The sequence below is a fragment of the Stenella coeruleoalba genome (assembly GCF_951394435.1).
Source record: "Stenella coeruleoalba genome assembly, chromosome: X".
NCBI classification, from domain to species: Eukaryota; Metazoa; Chordata; class Mammalia; order Artiodactyla; family Delphinidae; genus Stenella; species Stenella coeruleoalba.
The window spans coordinates 36,590,682-36,605,142 of record NC_137152.1 but is presented as its reverse complement, the minus strand read 5'-3'; the positions used below and the strand labels follow the sequence as shown (position 1 = coordinate 36,605,142).

At 39.8% G+C, this 14,461-nt stretch overlaps 1 protein-coding gene across 1 annotated transcript in view; it reads right to left on the bottom strand.

The window, feature by feature from the left end:
* RP2 (RP2 activator of ARL3 GTPase) overlaps window positions 1-12,663 on the bottom strand; it is a 43,397-nt gene extending 30,734 nt beyond the window's left edge. Inside the window, exon 1 of the mRNA XM_079910267.1 lies at window positions 12,391-12,663. Within this exon, the coding sequence (XP_079766393.1) occupies window positions 12,391-12,492 (102 nt within the window). The 5' untranslated portion in view covers window positions 12,493-12,663. The remainder of the gene's footprint in view (window positions 1-12,390) is intronic.
* Between the last annotated feature and the right edge of the window lie 1,798 nt (window positions 12,664-14,461).

Sequence of the window (14,461 nt, the reverse complement as noted above, 5' to 3'; positions counted from 1 at the left end):
GGATAAGTGACCTGGAAGATAAAATAGTGGAAATAACTACTGCAGACCATAATAAAGAAAAAAGAATGAAAAGAACTGAGGACAGTCTCAGAGACCTCTGGGACAACATTAAACACACCAACATTCGAAATATAGGGGTTCCAGAAGAAGAAGAGAAAAAGAAAGGGACTGAGAAAATATTTGAAGAGATTATATTTGAAAACTTCCCTAATATGGGAAAGGAAATAGTTAAGTCCAGGAAGTGCAGAGAGTCCCATACAGGATAAATCCAAGGAGGAATATGCCAAGACACATGTTAATCAAACTGTCAAAAATTAAACACAAAGAAAGCATATTAAAAGCAGCAAGGGAAACACAACACATAACACACAAGGGAATCCTCATAAGGTTAACAGCTGATCTTTTAGCAGAAACTCTGCAAACCAGAAGGGAGTGGCAGGACATATTTAAAGTGATGAAGGAGAAAAACCTGCAACCAAGATTACACTACCCAGCAAGGATCTCATTCAGATTTGATGGAGAAATTAAAACCTTAACAGACAAGCAAAAGCTGAGAGAGTTCAGCACCACAAAACCAGCTTTAGAACAAATGCTAAAGGAACTTCTCTAGGCAAGAACCACAGGAGAAGGAAAAGACCTACAATAACGAACCCAAAACAATTTAGAAAATGGTAATAGGAACATACATATCGATAATTACCTTAAATGTAAATGGACTAAATGCTCCCGCCAAAAGACACAGATTGGCTGAATGGATACAAAAGCAAGACCCTTATATATGCTGTCTACAAGAGACCCACTTCAGACCTAGAGACACATACAGACTGAAAGTAAGGGGATGGAAAAAGATATTCCATGCAAATGGAAACCAAAAGAAAGCTGGAGTAGCAATTCTCATATCAGACAAAATATACTTTAAAATAAAGACTATGAGAAGAGACAAAGAAGGACACTACATAATGATCAAGGGATCGATCCAAGAAGAAGATATAACAATTGTAAATATTTATGCACCTCAATACATAAGGCAAATACTAAGAGCCATAAAAGGGGAAATCGACAGTAACACATTCATAGTAGGGGACTTTAACACCCCACTTTCACCAATGGACAGATGATCCAAAATGAAACTAAGTAAGGAAACACAAGCTTTAAATGATACATTAAACAAGATGGACTTAATTGATATTTATAGGACACTCCATCCAAAAACAGAATACACATTTTTCTCAAGTGCTCATGGAACATTCTCCAGGATAGATCATATCTTGGGTAACAAATGAAGCCTTGGTAAATTTAAGAAAATTGAAATTGTATCAAGCATCTTTTCCGACCACAACGCTATGAGACTAGATATCAATTACAGGAAAAGATCTGTAAAAAATACAAACACATGGAGGCTAAACAATACACTACTTAATAACGAAGTGATCACTGAAGAAATCAAAGAGGAAATCAAAAAATACCTAGAAACAAATGACAGTGGAGACACGATGGCCCAAAACCTACAGGATTCAGCAAAAGCAGTTCTAAGAGGTAAGTTTATAGCAATACAAGCCCACCTTAAGAAACAGGAAACATCTCGAATAAACAACCTCACTGGGCTTCCCTGGTGGCGCAGTGGTTGAGGGTCTGCCTGCCGATGCAGGGGACACGGGTTCATGCCCCAGTCTGGGAGGATCCCACATGCCGCGGAGCGGCTGGGCCAGTGAGCCATGGCCACTGAGCCTGCGCGTCTGGAGCCTGTGCTCCACAACGGGAGAGGCCACAACAGTGAGAGGCCCGCGTACCGCAAAAAAAAAAAAAAAAAAGAGAGAGAGAAAAACAACAACTATATACCAAGTTAAAAAACATTTTGTCCATGAAATGAATGCATCTTTTAAAAAATAACTTACCACAGCGAATTTGAGAAGAAGTTAAAAGCTTAAATAAAAAGCTATTACTACTAAAGAAATAGAAGCAGTGGCTAAAGTGTTCCCACAAAGAAAACACAAGACTCTGATGGTTTTATAAGCAGATTCTAGTTTTATTCATCCCAGTTTTATGCAAACCTTTAAAGACAATAGAAAAAGAAGCAACAGTCCTAATTCATGCTATTAGTCTGTCCAGCAAGAAATAAGAAAAACAAAGACATAACAAAAGAAAATTTTAGGTCCATTTCACTCATGCCTATAGATGTTTTGAAAAAATTGTCAATTAAATCAATCCTAGAAGAAGAGAAAGCACCACAACCAAGTTGGATTTGTCGCAGGTTGTGTAAAAATGGTTCATCATTAGAAAACCTTTCAATGTAAGTCACTACTATGTGATATCAACTCACATTTTAGTCCTAACTCTTATCACCCTGCTATGGGAACTTTGTTCTTCAGTAGATCTGACACACTTGCTGTAACTTGTCTATGCCCTCTGATTCTCCTTTGCCCAGAAGGCTTTCTCCTAGTTCTTATACTTGCCCACCTGTCACACTTTTCCTGTGACGCTTTCCGGTTCCCTCAACCAGAAGCCTGCTCTCCTTTTTCTGAGTACCTACATTACATTAAATACCAATCTGCATCCCCTTATGTATCTAAAACTTTGGACTTGAATCCTATAACCAATCTATTTAAAACAGAAACACCTCCTCCAATAATATTACCCCTTTACCCTTCTTTATTTTTCTCCAAAGCACTTAGCTTCTTTTTATCACACTATATATGAACTGTATTTATTGTCAGTCTCCCCACTGCCCTCCATTAGAACATAAACTACATGAGCGAAGGGATTATCTGTTTTGTTCACCTGTTTTCCCCAGCACTTAGAACAGTGCCTGGCACCACAGAGGCCCTGCACACATACTTATTGAACCCATTTTAACTACTTAATCTTCATTACCTCAGAGTATAACCAGAAGTAGGTGGTCTCCAGGTATCTCTTGAATAAACAAATATGAAGCGTAACTGAGATTGATGATTATACACTTCTCCACACCCCATCTCTCTACTTCATCCCCAAAGAAGACAGACTCTGAAATGTATTTTTAGGGACATTCACTTAGGTCACTGTTCAAGTTGGCCAACTTCTGAGTAGGAAGATAATTATACACAAAGCCAGGCAGAGGCACTCCTTTTAATGTCAGTCCTGGGTCTCTCCATTTTACATACTCTTCTGTCCCTACCTGCAGTAAAAGGAGGCTGAGGCTGCCTTCCACTTGGTAGAGCCAGTGGAAGGGGATGGGAATGTGGTCATGGAGTAGGCTAATGGGATCTTGATCGACTCAGGAACATGCTAGAATGGTTTAAGGTGGTTCTGCTTTAGGCCTTAAGGAGGATAAAAAACGTTCTCTGATCTTCTTCAGCTTGTCTTCTCAGCACCAGTCTACCTCCCACAGTGGGAATGAGATGATCTAGAGTGCCACCAATAGGTTTTTTGGAAAAGGAGTCCAGGAGTTGGCCTGTCTCTACCAAGGCCTCAAACTCAATGAGCAAGGGGAATCTTCAAGCTTCAGTTTATGGTTTCTCTCACTGTACCAGAAACTCCTTAAAAATTTTACATAAAATTTTGTGGGTATTTTCCTGGAGAATTGATTTGGGCTTCAAGATTCTGGCCAAATTATCTTTGCCTAAGACACAGACAGCAAGTTCAAAAGTTTGCAAGCATATTTATCTCTGAATTAAATAGGAAACAAACCACTGTTCAGATAAAGATAAAAAATAAAAGTTAATACTTCTTACTTAAAGGAATTCAGCTAATTTTTTTGGCATGGGAAATGATATATATTATAAGTGTACAGTATTAAACAGAAATTTCAACTATATTAATTATAATATATTATAATTAGTACTATATTAGTACTTGTAGTTGAGACCTGTTGCAAATGCAGAAAGAAAATCTATTCTTAACTTTAAAATTACTGAGCTGCTGTCTTAGTCTGCTTGGGCTGTGTTATGGACTGAATGTTTGTGTCCTCTCAAAATTCATATGTTGAAGCTCTAATCCCCCAATGTGATGGCATTTGGAGGTGGGGACTTTTGGAGGTAATTAGATTTAGATGAGGTCATGAGGGAGGGGCCCTCACGATGGGATTAGTGTCCTTATAAGAAGAGATCTCTCTCTCTCTCTCCATGCAGGCAGGCACCAAGGAAAGGCCACATGAGCACATGGCAAGAAGGCGGCTGACTACAAGTAGGAAGCAGGCTTTCACCAGTAAGAACTGCAGAACTCTTGGCACACTGCAAGTCCGTCCAAATCCCTGCACTAACAGACTTGACCAAACTCTAGCATGGCTTCTACTAGCACAAGGCTTTGTCCCTAGAATGACCCCAGGTCCCCATTAAAATGCCTGCCTGAGGAAGCTCAACTCTGCAGGAAATTTTACTATTTGTTCTAGCCAACATCTGATGATAGGCCACTGACCTCCCTGTCTTAAAGCATTTACTAAAAAGGGCTTACAATTGTGACTGTATCTCTTACTAATGAGAAGTGTCCTTCTCAAGGACCTGAGATCCATTCCTATGAAATGTAATTATTAGGAAGGATAGGGCCTCTGTTTACCAGTCTCTGTGGGAGGATAAGATCCTAACTTCTAAAATTGCCAGCTAGGGCCTTCCCTGGTGGCGCAGTGGTTGAGAGTCCGCCTGCCGATGCAGGGGACACAGGTTCATGCCCCGGTCCGGGAGGATCCCACATGCCGCGGAGCGGCTGGGCCTGTGAGACATGGCCGCTGAGCCTGCGCGTCTGGAGCCTGTGCTCCGCAATGGGACAGGCCACAACAGTGAGAGGCCCGCATACCGCAATAAATAAATAAATAAATAAAATTGCCAGCTAACACGACTGACCTAATCTTATTTACACAGACCAACTTTGTAATTTTTCACTTCTCTGACTCTACTGAGTCCCTGCTCTCCCCGCTCCCTCATTCTTCCTTAAATGGCTTAAGTCACCTCTGCACAAATCAGAATGGAGCTCAGCTCCTTCCCCCGTCAGTAATTACTGAACAAAAATCTGTTTTCACTGCTTTAACCAATGTCCAGCTGTATTTATCTCTGACACCAGACACTGGATCTGTGGGTACCTTGATCTTGGACTTCCCAGCCTCCAGAACTGTGAGAAATAAATTTCTGTTGTTTAAGCCACCCAGTCTATGGTATCTTGTTACAATGGGCTGAACAGACCAAGACTGGCTGCCATAACAAAATAATACAGACTGGGTAGCTTAAACAACAGAAACTTATTTCTCACAGTTCTAGAGGCTGGGAAGTACAAAATCAAGGTGCCATTGTGGTTGGCTTCTGGTGATACCTCTCTTCTTGTCCTGCAGATGGTTGCCTTCTTGAATTATCCTCACATGGTCTTTCCTGGGTGGGTGCATGGCAAGCTTTCTGATGCCTCTTCATATAAGGACACTAATCCTATCAGATCAAGGCCCCATTGTCATGACCTCATTTAATCTTAATTACTTCCTTACAGGCCCCATCTCCAAACAGAACCACACTGGGAGTTAGGGTTTCAACATATGAATTTGGAGGTGATTGCAGGGTGGGGTGTGGTGGGGAACCACAAACATTCAGTCCATAACTGCTGCCAATGCTGAGGAATTAAATGTGATTTACTACTCTACATATTTTATCTAGACACCTCAGTTCTCGTAGTTCACTGGGTGAAATTAATCCTATAACTAAAGAGTTCTATAGTATAAAATTATTTGGACTATCATTATGATCTACAAAGGAGAAACTTAGGATTTACATTGCTGTACTTACTTTCTCAACAATTCCTGAAAGCTCTTCAAAACAAAAAGTGACAATAAAAAACTTGAAGCTTAGTACCATAATAATTTTGTAAAAGTTACTAGTTCTCAAAGTGCCCAAAATCACAAACACGAAAGGTGAAGTTTTTAAACTACTTTTTCACAAGAATCACTTATGAAATGAGCTTAGTTTAGGTCATATTTCTAACTACAATCCTTGAAAGGTAGTGGATATACTCTCAAAAATCAAAGAAACATTTCAGGAGTTGGAATTCACCTGATATAGCTAATAAACTAAGGTAAGTATTATTTTCCTAACAGAAAATAAAAGTGAACATCTTATTCTTTCACTGAGCAGTTATGCAAATTTTTCATTAAAATTCACCTCCACAGTTAAACTTCCATAGTGATAACCTAAGATGAAATAATGGCATTTGTTAGTTTTAATGGAAATCTGGTCTGGGTAGAAGTTCAAAATAAGACTCAGGAGTATAAGGAGCACTATACAGGCACCAGGCACCATTCTAAGTGCTTTATAATCTTTCACTCAATCCTCATAAAAACCCCTATGAAGGTTGTATACTATAATTATCTCTATTTTACAGATGAGAAAATTGAGGCACCCAGAGGGTAAATAACTTACCCAAGGTCACATAGTAAATGCTTGAGCTGAGTCTCAGACCTAGGCAGTCTGGCTCCTAAGTATATTCTCTTGGCTGCTTCCTCATATTCAACCATATTCAAACAGAAGCCAATGTTTACTAGGTGAATAAATCAATGGAATAGAATTCAAAAACAGACTTATGTGTATATTGACAAAGGTGCAAAGGCAGTTCAATAGAGAAAGGATAATCTTTTCAACAAATGGTGCTGGAACAATTAGACATCTATATGTAAAAAATAAAATAAAGAATCTCCCATACCTTGTATCATATTTAACAATTAACTCAAAATGGATCATAGAACCTAAACATAAAACCAAAAAGTCTAAAACTTCTAGAAGAAAACAGAGGAGAAAACGTTTGTAATCTTGGTTAGGCAAAGATTTCCTAGATGTGAAGCCAAAAACATGATCCATAAAAGAAAAAATTGAAAATTGGACTTTTATCTAAATTTTGAAAACTTTTGTTCTTCAAAAGACACTATTAAGGGACTTCCCTGGCGGTCCAGTGGTTAAGACTCCGAGTTTCCACTGCAGGGGGTGTGGGTTCGATCCCTGGTTGGGGAGCTAAGATCCTGCACGCTGTGTAGCAAAAAAACAATAAACAAAATGTGAATCTTTTTTTAAAAAAAAAAGACACTATTAAGAGAAGACAAGTCATTATTTGGGAAAAAAATATTTGCAAGACACACATGACAAGGGACTTGTATTCAGGATATATAAAAAACTCTCAAAACTCAATAATAAGAAAACAAATAACCCAGTAAAAAAAAAATGACCAAAAGGTTTTAATAAACACTTCACCAAAGAAAATATACAGATGGCAAATAAGTACATGGAAAAATGCTCCACAAATAATTAGTCATTAGGGAAATGCAAATTAAGCCACAATGAAATACCACTACACTCCTATTAGAATGGCTAAAAATTTTTTAAAAACTGACCATACCAAGTGCTGGTGAGGATGCAGAGAAACTGGATTTCTCATACATTACTGGCGGGAATGCAAAATAGCACAGCTGCTTTGGAAAAGGGTTTGGCACTTTCTTATAAAGTTTAATATACAATTTCCATATGACTCAGAAATCCTACTCCTAGGTATTCACTCAAGTGAAATGAAAGCTTATGTTTATTCAAAAACCTGTATGCAAATGTTTATGGTAGTTTTATTCATAATTACCAGAATTTGTAAACAACCTAAATGTCCTTCAACTGGTGAATGGATAAACAAATGTGGTAAATCCATAAAATGGACTACTACTCAGCAATAAAAAGGAACTCCTGATACATGCAACAACATGGATGAATCTTAAATGTGTCATGCTAAGTGAAAGAAGCCAGACTCAAAAGGTTACCTACTACATGATTCCATTTATAGGACATTCTCAAAAAGATAAAACTATAGGGATAAAAAACAGATCAGAGGGTGGAGGCAGAGTTGACTACAAAGGAGCATGAGGAAATTTGTGGGGGATGATGGTACTGTTCTATATCTTGATTATGGTGATAGTTACATGACTGTATTTGTCTGTCAAAACTCATAGAACTGTACACTTCAAAAGGGTAAATTTTACATTATGTAAATTACACTTCAATTAAAATAACCAATTATTTAAAACTTAAACATTGTTAAGTCAGTTTCAAGGCAACATAGCTATGTAGCTGAAAGGTAATTTCATGAGTGAAAATAACAAATACCAGTACCTTGATCTTATATACATTGATGACAAGAGAAGGTGAAGTATTATATTTATATAACACACCATGTTGCTAAATATATAACCACAAAATAGAATTCATATCATCTAATTGATTTTTAATCTAATTTTACATCCTATCCCATTCTCTCTGTTCATTCAGATGTGCCTGAATGCTTCTACTGATGCTTACCTCTTCTCTTAAGATGCTCAAAGAATTAAAGAACTGGAAGGGATCTTAGGAAATTGAGGGCTGGAAAAGCTAAATGACTTGACCAGTGAGATATAGTACAGGGCAGAATGCAAATTAAAACCCCAATCCCATACACTTTCCACTCCATGCACTTTTCCCCTTTTCCCACTTTATATGAGTGAAGAAATTGGAACCCCCATACACTGCTGGTGAAAATGTAAATGGTGCAGACACTTTGAAAAACAGTTAGGCAGATTCTCACAAAGTTAACCACAGAGTTACTATACGACCCAGGAATTCCACTCCTAAGTATATATCGAAGAGAAATTAAAACATATGTCTACACAAAAGCTTGTACACAAATATTCATAGCAGCATTATTTGTAATGGCCAAAAAGTGGAAACAAGCCAAATGTCCATCAACTAATGAATGGATAAACAAAACGGACAGTAAAATAAAATTTATTTATAAATAAAATGAAATAAAATATCTACTCTGTTAATATCATTCAGCAATAAAAAGGAATAAACTACTGATATATGCTATAATATGAATGAATCTCAAAAACACACTAAGTGAAAGTAACAAAAGACCACATATTGTATGATTCCACTGATAAATGTCCTAAATAAGCAAATCTATAGAGATAGAAAGTAAAACTGTAGATTCTAGGGGCTAGGAGGAGTGAGGAGTAACTACTTATGGATCTGGGTTTCTTTTGTGAGGGATAAAAAAGTTCTAAAATTAGATCATAGTGATAGTAACATAACCCTGTGGACTTGCTGAAACTATTGAATTGTACACTTTAAATTAGTAAACTGTATGGCATATGAATTTATCTCAATAAAGCTATTTTAAAATGAATAAACAAAGAACTAGTTACTTCCTTTAAGCAGCAACAACTTTATGTAAAGGATTTAAAACATGTCGACAAGTTTGACACTTCTCCCATCAAGAGGTCCCCTCCCCTTGGACGCAGGTGGACATCTGTGATTGCCTCAACCAACAAAATATAGCAGAAGTAATGCTACATCACTTAAGAGGCTAGTTAGAAAAAGCCATGCAGCTTCTGCCAGTCTCTCTTAGGACACTTGCCCTGGGAACCCAGCCATCACGCTGTGGGGAAGCCCAGGCTACAGGAAGAGGCCTCTGGCCCTTAGCCCCAGCTGAGCTTCCAGCCAAAAGCCAGCATCAACTTGCCAGCCAGCTCTGTGATTAAGTCATATTGAAAGCAGATCCTCCAACCCCCAGTCAAGCTGCTGCAGCTGATGCCAGATAAAGCAAAGAGCCAACCTAGCTAAGCCCTACACAAATTGCAGAGTTGTGAGCAAAATAAGTACTTGCCATTATTCTATGCCATTAAGTTTTGGGGTGGTTTGGTATGCAACAATGGATAACTAGAATACCTCACGTACTTAAAAGGCTAAAAACAGCATCTAGCCCCCTACTCAATGCAGACACTTCTTCCTAGTAGGTCTCCATCCTACCTCTGCCTGAATGTTTTGACCAACATGGAGATCAGTTCTTCACAAAGCCACCCTTTCCACTGAAGAACAACTCTGGGAATTATGATCTGCCTTATACTAAGACTGGTTCTGTCCTGCCCAATCTCTGGCCCAAGTTCTATCCTCAGAGGTGACCAGTACTGTCTAACCCTCAGGACAGGCCTTTACCTTATTAAACAGTAGGGAAATTTTTACCAGGTTTGATTTTATAACTGAGGAACCTGAATGGACACAGATGTGTTGTCCATACTCAAAATCACAATTTTCATACCTATGCCATCATTTCTATTGTCTAGAAAGAGTATTGGTATGAATAACTAGAAGATGAAAGCTACTTTTCTATACTACTCATCTTCCCGTGATACTTAAATATTTCCTGTTTTAACTCAAAAAAGCCAGTCAGCTCTTCAAGGGCAGGGAAAATAATTCTTATAATTTTGAGTTTTCCTTGGTGTTTGAGAACATATATATTGAATAATTTGCTTAGTTATGGGAGGCAGCATACAGATAACAAGGATAAAAGCATTTCCTTCCAAATGATTTAAACACAGATCTTACAATCCAAAAATATTTCTCATCATGGCAATGTAGTAATTGTACAATAAGCTTTTTTTTCCAAGTCAGCAATAGAAAATGAGCTTCTTACACTGTTGATTACAGTATACCAGTTGTCATGACAACACTGAGTCCCCAAACATTCTTTCTAATTGAGACAATTTCTTCTAGCTTCAGTCCCCTAAGACTGACCCAATTACACAAGTCAAAACCCAAAACCCAGAGGGTGCCTCTCAATAAAGATACTCTGATGACACAACCTAAGGAAAAATCTAAACACCACTTTTCCAAGTTGCAAGGAAACTTTTCAGGCAATGCACTTTTCTTTTTCTTTTTGTACTTTCTTTTTTACAGCTAAGTCTTACAAGTTGAATGGTAATTGTCTGATATAACTTTAAAATTGTTTATGTTATAGTCCATGATCACATTAGAGACCTAAACTTTTAATACAAACCATTCTGTTAATATACATCCAACGTATCTCATTTATGTTCTCTGGGCTGCATTTGCATCCCATTCTTTTTAAGGTACAATTAAAATCTTCTAGGAGCAAGCAAGACCATGCTAAACTCAGTAAAAGTATCACTGGACTAATACAGAACATTTGCACACTACCCATACTGACCTCATGAGAGGTAAGGAGCTAGAAAAAAATCTTTAAAATCACATAAAATTTAGCAGGCTATCATAAATTAGAGGTACCCTAGAGTGAATTCTTAGTAATTCCAGAAGAAAAAGAAAAAATTCCCAAAAGAAAAAGCAATGTTGGGAAATGTGGTATCTCCACTGTCTCAAAATGTAAGCTGGTAATTCTTTCTCTAATAGTCCAGGAGAATTTTTAAAGGGGTTGTTTTCAGACAGAAAATATAGTATTTTCCACTGTTACATTATAAAATGCTTCTATCAAGTATGGATAAAAGAGAATTAATAAACAGATCATGCAACCCTGTGAAACAGGGGCAGAAAGATGGGGCTGAGGAGTCTGTAAAAAGCGTCCAATTTTTAAAATCTGACACTTGGAGAACCAAGTTTATGTGAATACATTCTGCTGGGGACTGGAAATCATGTAGGATGGTCTATGAAATCAAAACATTAGTAAGACATTTACTATAAAGTAGTCATGGATACAGATATGTTTATTAAGCAAGGAGTTAACTGTTCATAACACTCATTTAAAAGTCTTTATTTTCTTTTGGATGAGAAAAATAATTGATGGATCAAAGTATTTTACTAAACACAAATGGAGAACTATGTAGAAAGAGGAAGCATTATGAAATTTATGACTAAGTGCGCTTTGTGTAAGACTAGTGGACGTGTTCAAAGCTTTTTCGTTTCTGGCTATATAGAAAAGTAAAACTAAGGGCATTTTCATTCATGAAAGCAACAGTAAAATATTGCCTGGCTTATGCTGGTTATTTTCATCTTACGGTCTTAACACACATTCCAAGGCTGATTCCATTTTCATTATTCCTTTCGGGTAAGTGGAAGAGGAGGTCATACAAAGCTGTAGGTCAAACGGTCCACTTCGTCATTGAGAAAATTCAGCAGTGGAATATATCAGGAGGCACCAAAGAGATTTACTGGCTAGGGCAGACAAAAGAGAAAACAACCACAGAAAGAACACAAGCCGCGAAAGAGATGAGATCAGTTCCATGTGTAACTCGAGGACTGGACAAAACCCCGCTCGGAGCTGCGAGTGAAACGAGATGTGAGATTTGGGGCATTTCGGGTTCTCCTTCCTTCCCTGGAGTCCATCCTTGGACCGGAGGGCAGGGTGCACAGAGAAGGGAAAGCCCGAAGTGTCCATCTGCCTGGACAATGAGCTCTAGGGCCCCTTCCAGCGCCGCACCGCCCTCCGTGGAGCCCTCTCTGACGCTGAATTTCACTGCTCCCCCAAAAGTCATTCACTCCGACTTCAACTACTCGCGGGAGAGAGCGAGCGCGCAAGAGCGTTAGCTGCTGGGTCCGCCCCCTCAGCGCTGCCCGGCCGCTGGGGACCCTTGCCGAGCGGGCTCGGGAAGGCTGAGACCAGCCACTACGTGACGTTGGTTACCTTCTCGCGCTGGTCCCAGCTGTACTGCTTCGGCCGCTCCTCCTCGCCCTCCGGCTGCGACTCCTTCTCAGCCTTCCGCGTCTTGGAGAAGAAGCAGCCCATGGTCCCGGCCCGCGGGGTCCCACTAGCCACTACTCCTCGCCGGCGCGCTGGCTCAGGCACCTCCTGGAGTTGTGGCGTGAACCCCGGGGTCCCGGGTGCCGCAGCACTCCGGACACCGCCCCGCGGAACCGGCAAACCGCCCGCAGCCTCGGTTCGCCGGCCAGGCCCAAAACCCCTTCTCTTTTTCCTCTCAGTCGCCTTGACGACCCACCGCAGCCAATGACCGCTCAGCGCCCTGGGAGCCAATCCAAGTCCCGCGAGCAGCCCTGCGCGGCCTATGAAGAGAGGCCGACTTACGCACACAGCCAATCCACGCCCGGCTCCTGCGCCAGCCCCCAGGGGCGGGCCCGGTCGGCCCAGATGCACTCACCGCCACCACCACCACCCCCAACGCTGCCCCGCCCCTCCTAGGACTCAGCGGGGCTGTCCCGCTGCAGGGAGTGCAACCTCGGCAGACAGGTCGTTTTGCCCTAGGTTCTCAGTTTCCAAGCTCCGTAGTTGAACATTAGACTTAAGTTTTGTGGTGCAATTGGGAGGGAACAGGAATTCCTGCTGACGCAGGAAGGGCCATGAAATTCGCATGCCTCACTCTTCGTCACCCATTCCCCGACCCCACGTCTGGCCAGTGTTACCTCCTCGGGAAATTTCCCCAAAGACCTTCCCGACCCTCCTTGCCCTCTCTTATGTGCTTTCTTAGAATTTCCACGAATGACTCTAAAATTGAACAAGAACTTAGAAAAATAATTGTTTTTGTATCGTCTCCTTATTGGAACTGTGAATTTCTTGAGACCAAAAGCCCTGTCTTTTTCTTTTATTTAATCCCCCAAGCCTTGCTCAACTTCACACTAGTTGCTCAATAAAACGTTTGTCGAATGAATGCTTGCACACTAGTGAAGGAAACATTTACAACCTTTCTCTATTCTTTCCCAAAGAAAGTGACTAAAGTGGGGCAGAGGTGGTGGGGTGGGGGAAAGAGTAATGGTAAAGGGTTTCTCCTCATGGAGTTTATAGCCTGGTGGAGGACACAAGCGTTGCCATATAAACTATCAGATCTGTTCTCAGCAAATGGTATAGGGTTTGTCTGAAGATATTTTTTAAAATATTAGCATTTGCTATACTTGGGTTGAATGTTACTGCAATACACATGTATTGCTTGTGTAATAGAAAAGGTAAGTTGTTGGTTTAATTCTCTGAGCACAGTATTTTGGCATTTGGTCAGACATCAAATGCAGATTAGTTTAGGCTCAAATTTGGTTATCTTTCTGCTTTCCCACACTTATTCACATCTAGTGTATGTCCTAAATGAGCCTCTGAGTTAACTTGAGCATTAAGAATGTTCCCTTTTTCACTTCCTGCCTTTTATTGCACAATCAGGAAGAAAAGTGCATGTGCTCAAGTATTAGAAATTACTGTAAATTTAAGTTCCAGATCTTAGGCAACAGAGTCTTCACCCAGTGCACACTTTTTCTTCCTCAGAGTGAGATGAAAAGTTTATGTGAGCCTATGGAGAACAGTATGGAGGTTCCTTAAAAAACTACAAATAGAACTACTATATGACCCAGCAATCCCACTACTGGGCATATACCCTGAGAAAACCATAATTCAAAAAGAGTCATGTACCAAAATGTTCACTGCAGCTCTATTTACAATAGCCCGGAGATGGAAACAACCTAAGTTTCCATCATCGGATGAATGGATAAAGAAGATGTGGCACATATATACAATGGAATATTACTCAGCCATAAAAAGAAATGAAATTGAGCTATTTGTAATGAGGTGGATGGACCTAGAGTCTGTCATGGAGTGAAGTAAGTCAGAAAAAGAAAGACAAACACCGTATGCTAACACATATATATGGAATTTAAGAAAAAAAATGTCATGAAGAACCTAGGGGAAGACAGGAATAAAGACACAGACCTACTAGAGAATGGACTTGAGGATATGGGGAGGGGGAAGGGTAAGCTGTGAC